Raw genomic sequence first — 15,942 nt, 5'->3', positions numbered from 1 at the left:
TTGTTTCATCACCCAGATGCACTGGAGGGGCATTGCTTTGGTCATATGAGGAATCTTTCTTCATTGGATGCTTACTGTGTTATTGAGTGCAATCGAGAACGCTTGCTATTTTTCAAGAGGGAGGTATGTTACGACCTGGTGTTTTTCCCTCTGGACAACAAGCAGGTGGGCACGGGCATGGGACGCACAATGTGGACAGGCATCAGCTGAATGTGAAAAGGAAACCCATGTTAGTGGCCAGCCCAAGTGTGAAAGGGGACAAAAAGGAACTTTAAAAGTTATAAGGTTTTTAAACCTTTGATGATTTAAGGGCTTATTATTATCTTGAAAAGCATGCATTTTTGTTTAACCTTAGCTTTTGGCGTTTTTGAGAAAAAGCGCATCGTTTTCCTTATAAATTGAAGGGTGGCGAGCATCAAGGTGGGTGTGTGGAGATCGCCGTGTGGGAGTTGCCAGCTGGATTATACCGGGTGCTGCTGCACGTTCGGCTACAGGCGGCAGGTGGTGCTGCTGCGCAGGAGCCAGGCGACTGCCGCTGCCGCCGCCGCTAGGGGCTGCTGCTGCCGAGTGCTGCTGATGCTGCTGCCACCGCCAAGTGCTGCTGCCGAGTGCTGCTGCTGCTGCGGCCGCTGCTACTGCTGCTGCTGCCGCCACAGGGTGATGTTGCTACTGCTGCCGCTGGTTGTTGCTGGGCGCTGTCAGGTGGGCTATGAACAGCTCTAGGCGCCACATGGATTGCTGCCAGCGCATGAATATCAGGTACTGGTGGTCGTGGAGCAGGTTACTTGCATGTGACAGCTAGGCAAGCGGATTTTCTTACATCATGAAGCAGGCATCGCTGAGGCATCTCCACAGCCAGACTGGACAGGCTTAGACCAGCATGACGGAAGCGGGTCTATGGGTTTATGGCATCGTGATTGATGATGCATATGTGGATTTATCTGTCATGGAAACAGGACATTGGTCTTTCGTGAAGAAACGGGACTTTGGTATCGAGGATACAGGCCTATGGTTTATGGATACAGGTCTATGGTTTATCAGATACAGGTCTTTGGTTTCGTGTGGAAAGCATGACTCTGAATTCGTGTGAACAGGTTCTAGTTTTCTCGAGGTTACATGCACGCTGTGACTATAGGAAGGACATATGGTTTGGTACAGCCCTACTGCTGTTTGGGAAAGGGCTGGGATCCATGGTTGAGATGGAGAAGACCTTTTCAAGCAGGGAGGTGTTGTACAGGTGTGCCTTCTCTATGGAATGCTTTGCTGTAGTAACGAGAGTTACTTATTTGGAAAGTCTAGGGTGAAAAGCTAAAAGGGATCCTATTGGTAAAGGATTCGACAAGTTGTACTTTGTACTCATATTTGTTCAAATAAAGAAATACCGCAAGGGACGCCACTGCATTTTGGGGCCAATCGGTGTCCTTGTACTATTTGCAGGAGCATTCTAGCTCCCTTGTTTGTTTTCCTTTTTCAGGTTCCCATGGGTGATGAAGTGTTTTATGTGCGAGTGTTTGTTCCACCGCCCATCAGATTTCTGAGGGCCGGTTTCATTCGGCATCATGCAATAAACGGCTCTCATAAGTAACTGCATGACCCTCTTGATTTAAGACAGCTCCTATACAATTCCTACATGCATCACATTCTACCGTGAATGGCTTTTTCAAGTCGGGAACAATCAAAACGGGTCCACAAATGATAGCATCTTGCTCATTCGAAGTCCATTGGAAAGTGGCTTTCTTCTTTGTAAGATCATGCAATGGCGAGGCAATCTTGGCGAAATGCCTTATGAATCCCCTATAGTATGAACACAACCCAAGAAAGCTACCCACTTGATATACATTTTGCAACTCTTAGCAGGATCCATTCTTACACCCTCTTTGGATACGATGTGCCCCAAATAGTGTATCTCTGAGAGGAAGAATTCACTTTTCTTAGCATTTATGAAGAGTTTATGCTTTCACAACTCTTCAAACACTATAGCCAAATGAATCTTGTGCTCCTCCTCATTCTTTAAGAAAACCAAGATATCATCAAAGAATACACCTATAAACTTACGATGGGGTCGAAATATCCTGTCCATCTTACAGTTGAATGTTGCTGGGACATTGGTAAGGCCAAAAGGCATCACCAAGAATTCATACAATCCAAAAGCTGTCCTGAATGCAATTTTATGGACATCCTAGGGTACCACACGAATCTAGTGGTAACCACTCTTCAAATCTATACGGTTGAAACAATCTGAACCATCAAGCTTATCCAAGATGTCATCTATGCGTGGGATTGGGAACCTGTTCTTGATGGTGAGCTTGTTTAGAGCTCGATAATCCATACATACGAAAAGATCCATCCTTCTTTTGCACAAGAAGCACAGGAGAACAAAAGGGTGAAGAGCTTGGCTAAACCAAACCCTTCTCTAAAAGCTCATTAACCTGCTTCATGATCTCCTGATGATCCTCCGGTCTCTCAAAAGGTAGCTGAAACCGGCCTTCAAAAATCTGACGGGCCGTGAAACAAACACTCGCACATAAAACACTTCAACGCCATTGAGGACCTAGAAAAGGAAAACAAACAGGGGGAGCTAGAGTGCTCCTACAAACAGTACACAGACACCGATTGGCCCCAAATCGCAGTTGCGTCCCTTGCGGTATTTCTTTAATTGATTATAAGAGCTTTGATTACAATAAGGCTGGAAACTCAGCCGTCACAGTAGAACCCCTGAAGCCTGCAAAGAACCTGCATCATGGCTTCTTGTCCACTCGGCATCCACAAACAAGTCCAACCAGCCATTGTTCGCATCGAAAGACTCTCTCACATTGAGTCTGCATACAGAAGCTTTCTCCCATGATCAAGGCTGCCACAACCATCCATAGCCTCTCACACTATGAACAGCATCACACCCTGACACATCCAGTGCTTCTGCATCACAACACAGACTCCCAAACTGTCTCTCAAAAGAGAACTCGCATCACAGCACAGCATACCATACAGTCGACATACCTGTACCAACCCTCTCTACCTTCCAAGGGTACTATCCATCTCTGTCATGGATTCCCTGTCCCCTGCCCAATCAGTAGCAAGGCTGTACCAAACATGTGTCCATTCCTGTACCTTCTGGCTGCATGTGACCTATCTCCTGGAGAAACCCAAATACATGTTTCCTCAAGAAACCTACAACCTGTTTCCACATGAAACCCTTAGGCCTGTTTCCCTTTGAAACTTCTGTCCTGTTTCCATACAGAACCATTCATGGCACCATTCAACAACAGTGTCAACAACAGCACACATCTAGTTACCTGTTCCCTCATGAAACATCTCGCAACATAGAGATGCCCATAACTGTAGGTCTCTTTGTTCCTTTCTAGCAGGAAGAAAACAATCTGCTCTATGAGCACGCAGCCATGCAAGCTTGCTTCACTCCCATGCCAAGAAACACATTAAAGTGACCTGTACTTGCAGCCGGAAATCCAAGTACATAGCTGAATTTGCAGCCAAGCAAAAACAGCCCATAAACAGTCCCAAAACAACCCTATTGCAAGAAGGATTAGCACCATGTGCACCTCTGTAGTCCTGGCCACCGCATAAAGGCCACAATTATCTCCTAAAAAGGGTTCTTTTATTTTTAAAGGCTTTTAAACCTTTTTCCCCTCCAAAACCTTTTGTCCCCATGGGTTATGAGAGAAGACTTTAATCACTTGGCCCCCTTCACACTTGGGGTTGTCCACACATGGGTTTACTTTTTTGACTCCAACCTGATGCCATTCACACTGTCCACCATGTCCCCGTGCACACCTGCATACTGTCCAGAGAAAAACATAGGGTCGTGACATACAAGCGTCCTCGATTGCACAGTAAGGCATCTTATGAGCAAAGACTCCCCATATGACAAAAACAATGGCCCTCCAATGCATCTGGGTGATAATACAATCATCCTGCACAATAAGCCACACTGTCACACCAAAGTGACAAACACCTCTTGCTTATTCCTCTGCAGAACCTACAGCAAAAGTCTAAAACCGAATGGAAACACGTTAATTGTGTTAGCCAAAAACAAAACCATGCATCATTCTACATATGACAAACATATGCATGACACACATATGCATTCGCAAACAATATGCTCCTCAAGTTGCTCTGCCTACTCTAAAGTAACAGTCTAAGGGCTGCTCGCAAGCCTTACGCCCATGGGCATCCCGCAGGACCCACGACTGATGGTACAACATGAGCATATGCAAGCACTCAATGCATCCAAACACTATATCCACTAAGTACTTTCCCACATATGTTTCATGGCCATCCCGCAGGAGTCACACCCAGTGGTGCATCCATGAACATAATAAAGCACTTGATGTATCATACCAATATACATGCAGCACTCAACACAATGCAGAGTATTTCCCAATGTATTCTCAATGGTACCAGGATCCAATGGCACCAGAATACAAAAATACCTCTACCTCAAAAAGTGTATGCATACATGCACAAATAGAGTTCGATCCATATTTCCATGAACCAAACCAACTCTAGGACTGCTCGCAAGACTTATGCCCTACATAGAGTTATCCATAGTTGTAGTTATAGTTCAAGGTGCGGCCGACTGTGAACCATACCCAACTTTACCATCTCATGTGACTAGTACACAAGATCATAGAAGTCCCATAAGCAGATGTACTGTCAACCTCAGTACCTTCGGGTGAATACAAAGATATCACCAAGCGACTCCTAGATGACAACTGAGCCTGTCTGTAACAAGGGAGTGGAGGTGCTACCCCCCTCTTGAGCATCAGGCAATGCTCCAGACCTATGATCTGCTGAACCTGAATGAGCCGTAACAAGAGTCGACTCCAACTCATCGGCATCAAGATAAAGCTGCAACTCCTGAGGTGAATCTGCTAAGTCACCCTCCTCCATCCACTTCGCATCCATCAGTGAACCTCCTCCATCCACTTCGCATCCATTAGTGAACAGCCCTTGAACTTCACAGGATAGCGACGGGAAACTTTACCCTGTACCTTTCTTTTCTTATGTGCCAATATCTGCTCGGGAAAAAGAACCTCGTCAAGTTCCTCCGCTTCCGTCTGAGCCTCATCTGATACATCCTCAGACACCCAAAACCTGCTTGCACTCCACCCAAGTGGTAAGCACAAGTCCTCGTTGAAGCATAGGAGATCACCACTGCTAAACATAGAAAGAAACTATCTTCCGAACCCATGAAGCCTCTATGAAGATACGACCGGTGACAAACTATCGAATGTTTTGCACCATAACACTTCAACTGCTTCTTGTTCCTGGCCGACTACTTCTTGTCCTTGGTGTCTTTTCTCCTGAGCTTCATCTTCAGCTCTTGCTCTTCACCTCATATAGGCAAAGACACCTCTCACACTATGAACAGCATCACACCCTGACACATCCAGTGCTTCTGCATCACAACACAGACTCCCAAACTGTCTCTCAAAAGAGAACTCGCATCACAGCACAGCATACCATACAGTCGACACACCTGTACCAACCCTCTCTACCTTCCAAGGGTACTATCCATCTCTGTCATGGATTCCCTGTCCCCTGCCCAATCAATAGCAAGGTTGTACCAAACATGTGTCCATTCTTGTACCTTCTGCCTGCATGTGACCTATCTCCTGGAGAAACCCAAATACATGTTTCCTCGAGAAACCTACGACCTGTTTCCACATGAAACCCTTAGGCCTGTTTCCCTTTGAAACTTATGTCCTGTTTCCATACAGAACCATTCATGGCACCATTCAACAACAGTGCCAACAACATACATCTAGTTACCTGTTCCCTCATGAAACATCTCGCAACATAGAGATGCCCATAACTGTAGGTCCCTCTGTTCCTTTCTAGCAGGAAGAAAACAATCTGCTCCACGAGCACGCAGCCATGCGAGCTTGCTTCACTCCCATGCCAAGAAACACATTCAAGTGACCTGTACTTGCAGCCGGAAACCCAAGTACATAGCTGAATTTGCAGCCAAGCAAAAACAGCCCATAAACAGTCCCAAAACAACCCTGTTGCAAGAAGGATTAGCACCATGTGCACCTCTCTAGTCCTGGCCACCTGAGCAACAAGCGAGAGAGAGAGAGAGAGAAAAAGCATGTGCCGCAGCTTCAGCCCTCCCTCTACTGTTTCTCCTGCAACTTGCCACCCTCCACAAGAGAGTGAACAATCCTGTCGGCCAGCAGTCCTGGCCATGAATAGTCCAAAGCTGTACTTCTCTGCAGCCCAGCCAGCCGCCTAGAGAGAGAAGGAAAACATGCAGCTGTAGCCGGCCAGTTACTAGGTGGAAAAACATCTGCTGTGCAGCCCCTGTGCACTGCCTGCCCAACCAACATGCAGTCCAGCCTGCTCTCTGATCAACCTTCGTGCGGTTCAGCCCACTTGTATGCTGCGCCTGCACCTTTCCGTACAGGACAGCACCTACAGCTGCCCGCACAGTAGCAGCCTGCACCTGGTCGCCACGCTGCCCTGAGCCAGATGTCAAGCAGCAGCCTGTACTTGGTTGCCACACAGCCACCCAAAAAGCACATGCGACCCATGCTGCAGCTCGACTCCCTCTAAGATAAGCATAAAGGCCACGATTATCCCCTAAAAAGGGTTCTTTTATTTTTAAAGGCTTTTAAACCTTTGTCCCCTCCAAAACCCTTTGTCCCCATGGGTTATGAGAGAAGACTTTAATCACTTGGCCCCCTTCACACTTGGGGTTGTCCACACATGGGTTTACTTTTTTGACTCCAACCTGATGCCATTCACACTGTCCACCATGTCCCCGTGCACACCTGCATACTGTCCAGAGAAAAACATAGGGTCGTGACATAAGCTCTCGTGGCAATGCATCGGCAAAACAATCTTTATAAGCATTAAGAAAATTCAGCCTCTCTTGAGTCAATACATCTACTTTCACATTATGTTGTTCAATTTTGTCACGAACAAAAACCAAGTAAGCGGAAAGACTCTTTTTTATTGCCTTATTAATTTGGATGTGAGAGACAATTGGGATAGAATCCCCTTCCTTGCCAGCATCAATGACATGCATGCGGCCTCTATGCATAAAGGTGATCCTGTTGCTTTTATATTCTTTGCGGGACTCAAGCCTATGATGCCAAGGCTTGCCAAGTAATACATCACATCCATTGAGTGGGGCAATCAAGAAATGTTCATAATCCAACTAACCCTATATATAAATGCCAATAAGAGGAGTGACCTAGACCTCTTTGCCAACAAAAGCTGCCTCTACCTCAATTTGGGATCCCATGTCTCCAATCTCTGTGCCCAAGGCGGCTGCCATCTATGTAGAGATGAAGTTATCAATTGCACAATCATCAAACATGAATAAGGCGAGCTAATGTACCCAAGCTTTGCATACCACTCTCTCTTTGCCATCATGCTCAGTGTTACCCTGCACATCAGGTATGGCATGCCCATTTGCCTTGGGTGGCTTGTCTTCATGCTTTTGCTTGCGGGTAGGACATTGCCTAAACATGTGCTCTTTACTACCACAAGAAAAGCATTTCCCCTCTTTGGCATATTGCTCCCTTTGCTCGGGGGTCAAGCCAAACTTATTCTTCTTTGGTGCAATGTCTTTGGATGGGGTACTTTCAGCTTCACCACCCTTTTGGGTTTCCCAAAAGCTCTTTTTAGCTGGCTGTCCACCTTTTTCCAGGTTTGGGACAGCCCTCTCTTTGCCCTTAGAACCTCCCTGATCCTCCTTAATTTTAAGCACCAATTGCTCCGTAGCAAGAGCAAATGCTATGAGCTGCTGAAGAGTGTGTTTCGGGTGCAATTCAATGCCCGAACGATAAGCTGGTTGCAATCCAAAGCGAAACTTTCTTTTTCTTTTATCTTCGGAGAGTTGCATAGAGGGAGTTACCTCCATCAAGACTTTCCAAAATTTGTTGACATACTTCTGCACACTTTCATTGTTATCCTTGAACTCTTTCCAAGTGCCAATGGGATCTTTGGTGGTCTTTTCAGTGATCCACCAATGGGCAGCCGTCCCCTTCAAAAACATGCTTGCATGACAAATTTTAGACTTCTCAGTGAAGTCCTCATCACTAAAAGCAATGTCAAACTGTGCCACAAAAGCAAGCACCTTGGAGGCATCATACTCTCCATGAAAGGCATCAAATTTCACGGACTTGTCCTCTGCCTTGAACTCCTTGAGCTTTACCAAAGATGTTTCACGAGACACGGTGGCATGTGCATTATGAATCTGTGGCCCAGATGCATGTGACCTCCCCAAATGATGCAATGTGTCACCACGAGACAACTCAATGGGCAGAGTTTTCCCCTTATCCAACGGGGCAGCCCTCTCTGTATGGGCTTCATGGGCAGCCAAAGATGTTTCACGAGACACGGTGGCATGTGCATTATGAATCTGTGGCCCAGATGCATGTGACCTCCCCAAATGATGCAATGTCTCACCATGAGACAACTCAATGGGCAGAGTCTTTCGGTTTGCATGCCGACCACTCTCTCCATGATATACATCCTTTGAATCCACAAGGCCATCATGTCGCCCACTAGCTCCAACATACACATACTTGTTGCCTCATGAGGAGTAGATGCATGGCGAGAAGTGATTGATACCTCTTCCTTGTGTATAAAAGACCTCAACCGTTGAGATTGTCACCATTTGGCCACCCAATTGGTCCACCCGTGCTTTCTCATCATGTATGTACATTGGATTGGTGTCCATGGCAATTGTATATGCCGGGGATTGATGCCATTCATGTGATACCGTGGACTTGGCTTTCCGTTGGGACTTGTGCCTCTGCGTACATGCCTGGAAATGCCTAGTGGATTGATGTTCCATTGGGTCTGGTACCTCATGTACTTGCCTAGAGCACGTCTATTTTGGTATAGTCTCATGAACGGGGATTGTCCATACCAATGCTGCATTGCATAGCATGAGGAGGGAGCATCCAACATTGCATGTCACCGGCACTCTGATACCATGATAGAATGCATAGCGGAAGATGGAAAGTGGAAACACAGGAGAGAGAGTGAGAGAGAGAGAGATGGAAAGGAAACACAGGTGTATACCTCTCTCAATATCACCAAACAAGAATACAAGTCCCAAGCAAGAGGGGAGAAGGCCTCATATGTGAGGGACTGCAGCAAACAATGCAATGCAATGAAAAAGGGTGAGAGAAGGACCGGCTTTATATATGCCCATGTAGGGGCAACCGACCAGCTCTCCACGACTAGGATAGGATAAATGCCCAAGACTCGATAAAATGGGAAAATAGGTGGGTAAATGATGTGAGGGGTGACCAGCCCCTCTAGCTAACATGGTTAGCCCTAAAGGCTAAAATAGGACACCACACAAGAAGCCAGTAGCAAGGGGATGATGTCAAGGCATGCAAGCCCTCATGGCCATGGAGTTGCAAGGTGGGTGGTTCGGCCTAGTGCTATGGGACGCTAGGTTGGGGCCATCGCTACCAAGCAAGCTCGCAGCAATCAGACCTCACGCTCGGGGGTGAGTCCACAGGACTCTACTTTTGTGTGGTGAATCACTAGCCACAATCTATCGTCGTCATGCAATGCGGACAATGTCGGGTCTAAGAAACCTCGTTAGGGTTTTGATTCTAGGTCCAATGATCCTTGGGTGTGGTCTACGAAGACCTTACACATATCATGCAACCTTCTTCTACACTTGGAGCACCAGACCCTTCCTCAGCACAAAGGAAGGCACATCATCTGGCATTAAAGGCCACCTGTTTGGCAATCCCCCCCCCCCAAGATGTACCCTCCCTCTGAGAGCGGCCAGCCATGGAGGGAGCCCCCCTTTCATTTTTTCAGTTTTCTTACCATCATGGGATAGGGTTGTAACATGCCCCTTGGCAGATTTTGAAAGGAAAAAAAAAACTTCCGGCACCATCTCGCAGGGAAGTGCCCCAGTAATGGGAGTTCCTTTAGCAAGATCATGATATGCCAAAGGCCCCATCTAATATGCATTCATCTGATAATGAAGGAAGAGAGCGATACAAATGGCATCCCACACTGAAAGCATATCATTTTGTTGGGCACGGTGTACAAAATCAATCAGTTTTTCCTCCCTGGCCTCATCTACACCCAAGCCAGCTTTGTCTAAGAAAGAAGTAACTTCGGCAACATAATCATGTCCCCCTTCTTGTTGCAAGCATTTGCAATAAGCTGACGTATTGAAGCAGAGTCTCTCATTGTTTTGCTATGTGGTGGGGCAAAGATCCAGTGGCTGATCTGGACTCTATCTTGATGGCAACTGAAATGCACAAGATCCAATGGCTGATCTGGACTCTATCTTGGTGGGGCAAAGATCCAATGGCTGATCTGGCACCAAGGAGCAAAGAGCTTCCTTTATGTTCGTTTGGAGCCCAAATCCAGAAATTCGGATGGGATTAGTTGGTATTACAGGCCCCATTGTGGCGCTTTCCCCAATGAATAGCAGGGAGGCCCCAAATCCAGTAACTCCACAATTGAGGATTGTATTCATTTTTCTGATCTGCATTTCTGTTTAGAAATAGAAAAAATGTTCTTATTTTTATATATAAATATAAATTAAATTAATTTTATTTAAAGGAGGAGTACTTTGAGGATTCAAAGAATCATTTTAAGATATGTTGTATTATATGTGAGGTCCAAAAACATTTGATATAATGAGTCATTACAAGCAAATTAATAATTAATGAGATAAGTTGACCACAGTATTTCCACTAAGAGGAGCAAAATACATTGACAATCCCAAGGAGAAGAGCACAGCAGTTAGAAAAGTATAGCAATCTAACCTGGCGAGTCTTGTTGCAACGCAACCACACACTGCCAGCCGGAATCGTCAAATCGAAAACATTGAGAACCAGATGAGAAGTTTCCTGCAAAATTTCTACGGTAACAGCCAGTTTTCCACAGAATTTGAAGGCATTGAGGTCAGGCTGGAGCTCAATGTTGTAGCACCGGGGCGCGGCAAAGGACGGTAATCTGGGAGAGCCCTTGAAAAGAGAAGCCGAGCTCCTGGATTTCTTGTCGCGCTTGCGAAAGTATGACACAAGGGCAAAGGATGCGGCAAAAACCACAGCTGCAGCTAAAGCAAGCCGGGAAGCCATAGCCACTGCAAAAAGCTCAAAGAAGCAACCGGAAATCCAGCCGGTGAATCTGCCACCGCAAAACTGCCAGAATATGAAAAACTGCCGCCGCGAAACACGAAGTTCAAACTAAATCTGTCGGACGCTCGCTGTAAATCTGCCGGGAAGCTGAACGACCTGAAGGTGTGAAGCCAACCACAGCCGGAAACCTAAATGCCTCAGACTCTGGCACGTTGATGCGTAGAAAAATCGAAATTGTCGCGAAGATCTAACCTTGTTTCCGAAAACTTCACGGAATATGCACTGTAGACGCCAGAATCTCCCAAAAAGTGTGGCGTGCGCCAACGGGAGATCGCAGGTTACGCCGCAAAAAAGCGGACCATGTAGTGAACGACCTTGAAGCAAGCGCAGGAGAAGGAGAGAAAGAGGATGGAGTACAGGGTACGAAAGGCCATGAGATTCAAGACTCTTCTGGGGCGGCGGACTCGACCACAAAAAGCAGAGAGAGAGAGAGAGTCTCCTTTTGGACACGTGGCGAGAAAACACGTCCTCAACAGTGGTGACATGTGGCAAGGGTCAATTTTGGAAAACGGTACCACCGCACCCACTTGACGTGTGACGAGGTCCAACTGGCATCCAGATCAGGTCCCGACCTCTCTACTGTCGTATGGACATAGGGCCTTTTCCTCTTCTACTTCACTTCTTTCCTGGTTTATGTAGAGCATGCATGGAAACTCAGCCATATGTGGCTAGTTAGCTAGGTTTTGACATACCATCCACAAGGATGATATATCATTTTTTTAACTACTGCCAATCTTTTTTTTTATTAAGAGGTTATTTTTAAACAAACCGCATAGGCATGAGAGAGAAGGGGGCGAGTATTGAAACCCGGTCGTCGTGGTGTAGGGCAAGAGCCCTTATCGCTAGGCTATCTCCCACACCTCTACCGCCAATCTTAAGGGTTTGAGAAGCTTGCCACATTCCAAAATAAGGAAAACCATGAGCTCATCGGCCCTTAAAACTTTTCAGCATACAACAATGCAACAGTTTCCAAATTTGATACAACAAAGCAAAGTATTCAAGTACATACAACAATGCAACACTTTCCAAATTTGATACAACAAAGCAAAGTTTTCCAAAATAAGGAAAACCATGAGCTCATCAGCCCTTAAAACTTTTCAGCATACAACAATGCAACACTTTCCAAATTTGATACAACAAAGCAAAGTTTTCAAGTAGATACATGAGGATTGAATTGACATACATGAGGATTGAATTGACCCTCTACCACTTCTCTACAACCTCAAGTTACACCCTCATCCACTTTGCTACATCCTCCCAACCAACCCAAAATATAATCTTGTAATGTTGCATAGTTGAAGAGAGAACATGACTCCTAAATTTGTTCAAGGTCATTGATAGTTCGAAGAATGCTTGGTTGGTAAAGGCAAAAAATTCACATGAGCAAGCAATGGATGGCTACTTGTAGTAGCTTAAAGGTCATATTCTCTTCCCATCTCTTCCTCCGAAAGGAGGAAACTTTAACACATCCCCAAACTGGGTGAGGAGAAGACTTCCTAGCCAAATCTGGTTGATCCTAAGAGACACCGTCCCTAAGCTTAGAACCAAACACCACTTCCATGAATAAGCCCATGCTTATGTTCAATATGTTTACATTTGTAACATGCCATAGCAAATGATAAGAAAACTATAGGTTGGATGAAGATAGCCTAAGAGTCCCACATCTAAATCCGAGCATTTAGGTGTAGGACGATCCATTATCCACACATATTTTAACATCCAACCCAGCTTCCAACAAGTGTAAGAAAATATAACCACTACAAAAGATCACAAGATAAAAATACTTGATGCAAGACAGATTGAGGAATCTTGTTGAATTAGTGCCTAACCACCTGTGCGATCCAGCTTGGCAATCTAGGTAGACTTTGGACAAAAGCACAATTAAGGCACACAACTACAATAAAGATAGATCTAAGTCGTTGATCTCAATATAACTATTTAGACTACCAAATGTGTCTATATATAGTTATCCATGGTTGATCGTATTATAGGTATGCCAGGCACCCCACGACTAGTCCAGATGGTAAAGTTCGCACTTCTTGTATTCTTGTCTTTGCTTGTTTTGTTTTAGTGAATTAGTCATTTAAAGTTTGTTTTGCTAATTAGTCATTAAAAATTTTATTTAGCTTGTTTGTTATAGAAATTCTTTTGTTGTGGTTCAATGAAGAATTTGTGTGTGTGTATGTGGGCGTGTGTGATTTAGTTATGTATTTGTCTATTTTTGCAAGTTATTATTATTATTTCTTCTCAAGTGTCTATATTAAGCTTTCCTATTTTTTATTTTAATTATTTTTAGTGATTCTCTTCTTTCTTTTAAAATTATTCGTAAGTTCAGATTCATTTGGCCTTATGATGGTATATATATATATACTACATATTAGACTAAACAAGAGACCTATGGTCAAGGTGTAGATTACAAACCCATGCGAGGTCATATGGGTGTTTGGGCCCTGCAACCCTAGGAATAGGTGTCCCCGAGAAGATCTTCTTCTACCCAAGAGTATGGTTAATCATCCCACACTTACATGCACCCTACTTAGCATGGTGAAGTCTACATAATCCATCTCCTAACCTTTCACCACCCACACATGACATGTAGAGATATCGAGCTCAAGTAGCACTACGGCGGACATTGATGACCCGCTTGGGTGATAGCTTTCGCACTTATGTCATTGGCATGGTTGGTGAGCTTATGGTTAATATGCCACCAGTGGATGACAGGCTCTGTGACATTGCACTTTGGAGTACTAGAGTTATGACATAGTTATAACGCCAGCTCATATAGTCGGGTTCACACTATAGACCGACCATTTTGTATGTTGTTTTGTAGGAGAGTACTTTCCCTTTATGTATGTACTCTTATCTTTTAGTTATATGGTTGTATAGAAGAAAAGAAGAAAGTAGAAAATTCAGTCATTCATCTCTCTCTTGTGTCTTGCAGTCTCTTGTGTGTGTGTGTGTGTGTGTGTGTGTGTGTGTGTGTGTGTGTTTGCTTACAAGGAACTCAAGCTCTCCCTCTCCCCTGCATTCTTTTTATGGTATCAAAGCTCTGCTTTGTGTGAGATCTAGGAGGCAAGCAAGAAAGGGGTACACAGGTAAGAGCATCATCATCTCTTCCCCTTCGTGGTTTAGGTACAACTGATGTTAAGCGGCCAGAATCATGTTTCGGGCGCGTCTCAGTCTCTATTCTATCATTGCAAGGTATTTTCGGCAGTTTTGAGAAGTTATGGTGTAGAACTATCTCTGGTCAAAATGTGGTTATTACAGTGCAGTAGTGTATCTTGGGAGTATAGCCAGTGTTTGCACATGTATTGTTGATATTGAGTGTATGTACATGTACTCTGGTCATATTTAGTGACCTTCACAGAAGATACTGTTGTGTTACAGGTTGCATACAGAAATTATCTGTTTGTTGCAGGTTTTCGATTGTTGCAGGAAAACATGTATGATGGACTCAATCAAGTTATTAGTGTGATGAGAACGTGGACAAGAACATCTTCCATGCCTGGAAGTTTAGAATGACCAATTTTCTTGATGGGTAATATAGGGATCTTAAATCGCTCCAGCACAGCCACCTGAGACTGTATGGACCCTCAAATAGGCTCTATAACCCGAGAACAATGTGTCCTTGGTTTGCTAGAATGTAGTCACTTAGAGTGCATTAGCATACATCCTACCTGGCCAACCCACAGCTTTGTCCTCTGGGAGGACCTGGTTGTGGTCCACGGGGTCTTGTTTGGTACACTGGTGGGTGTACCCCTTGAAGGGGATACTGCTCATAGGCTGGTGGGCCCTATTGTGGTGATGGGCATGGGTAGACCCATTCTCTCTGCTGGTGTGATGGGCATACAGATCTACACATCCTTGCAAGCTGAAGCTCTCCATCTCCATCACTAGCAAGCTCTCCATATCTATCATCCTCTCCACCAGCTCTCATGGAAGAGCTCACCATCCCCTCCTGTGAAGGTACAGATCTACACATCCTTGCAAGCTGAAGCTCTCCATCTCCATCACTAGCAAGCTCTCCATATCTATCTCCTCAAGGCCTCCATTTCTCTATATCCATCTGCATCTCCTCCACCTCCATCTCCATCACCATCTCCATCTTCATCTCCTCCATCACCATCCACATTTCCATCCTCCACCTCCATCCTCCATCTCCATCACCATCCACATTTCCATCTCTGTATCCATCTACATCTCCATCTCCATCACCATCCACATTTCCATCTCTGTATCCATCTACATCTCCATCTCCATTTGCTAGGTACAATGGCTCTACGGGACATCACCAACAGGGAGCATATTGTTTGTGAATGCATATGTGTGTCATATGTAGAATGATGCATGGTTTTGTTTTTGGCTAACATAGCTTACGTGTTTCCACTTGGTTTTAGACTTTTGCTCCAGGTTCTGAAGGAGCAAGCAAGAGTTGTTTGTCACTTTCACGCCCGGAGTCCCTCTGTCATCCATCCAACTCTTGCAACCCTTTTCATTGAAAACCCGGCCTGGTCTCCAAAACCACTCTGTCTTAGATCAAGATCTATGCATCTGTTTCATGTAGTCCACAATCCATTCCTGCCCTGACTCTGAACACTGTCTTGGTCTTCATTCCTGAGAAATGAGTTTGGCACTTTCACATCACCCTTGGAGGATAAACCTCCCTTGGGACTGTTGCCCAAGAATGTATTTGGCTCACAGGACTGCCATCCCCTCTGATTGGAACCAAGGTGCGAGGAAAGTCATGTATTGGCTTTCAATTAGTGTCACATACACAATGATAGAA

General features: G+C 45.1%; 1 protein-coding gene across 2 annotated transcripts in view; it reads right to left on the bottom strand.

The window, feature by feature from the left end:
• APM1 (aminopeptidase M1) overlaps nt 1–11,675 on the bottom strand; it is an 80,778-nt gene extending 69,103 nt beyond the window's left edge. The window contains exons 1-2 of one of the 2 annotated variants that reach the window (XM_086798692.1): nt 11,349–11,675; nt 10,782–11,252 (exon numbers count right to left, since the gene is read on the bottom strand). In XM_086798692.1, the coding sequence (XP_086654818.1) occupies nt 10,782–11,096 (315 nt within the window). In that variant the 5' untranslated portion in view covers nt 11,097–11,252; nt 11,349–11,675. Of the gene's footprint in view, nt 1–10,781 lie in introns of both variants that reach the window. The other variant, XM_086798691.1, reaches the window with a different exon arrangement.
• Nucleotides 11,676–15,942: the final 4,267 nt, after the last annotated feature.

This window comes from Cibotium barometz, chromosome 5 (genome assembly GCF_041138505.1).
Source record: "Cibotium barometz isolate CiBa-2024 chromosome 5, ASM4113850v1, whole genome shotgun sequence".
NCBI lineage: Eukaryota > Viridiplantae > Streptophyta > Polypodiopsida > Cyatheales > Cibotiaceae > Cibotium > Cibotium barometz.
Note: the sequence above shows the minus strand (reverse complement) of the source record. Positions and strands in the feature narration are given on the sequence as shown.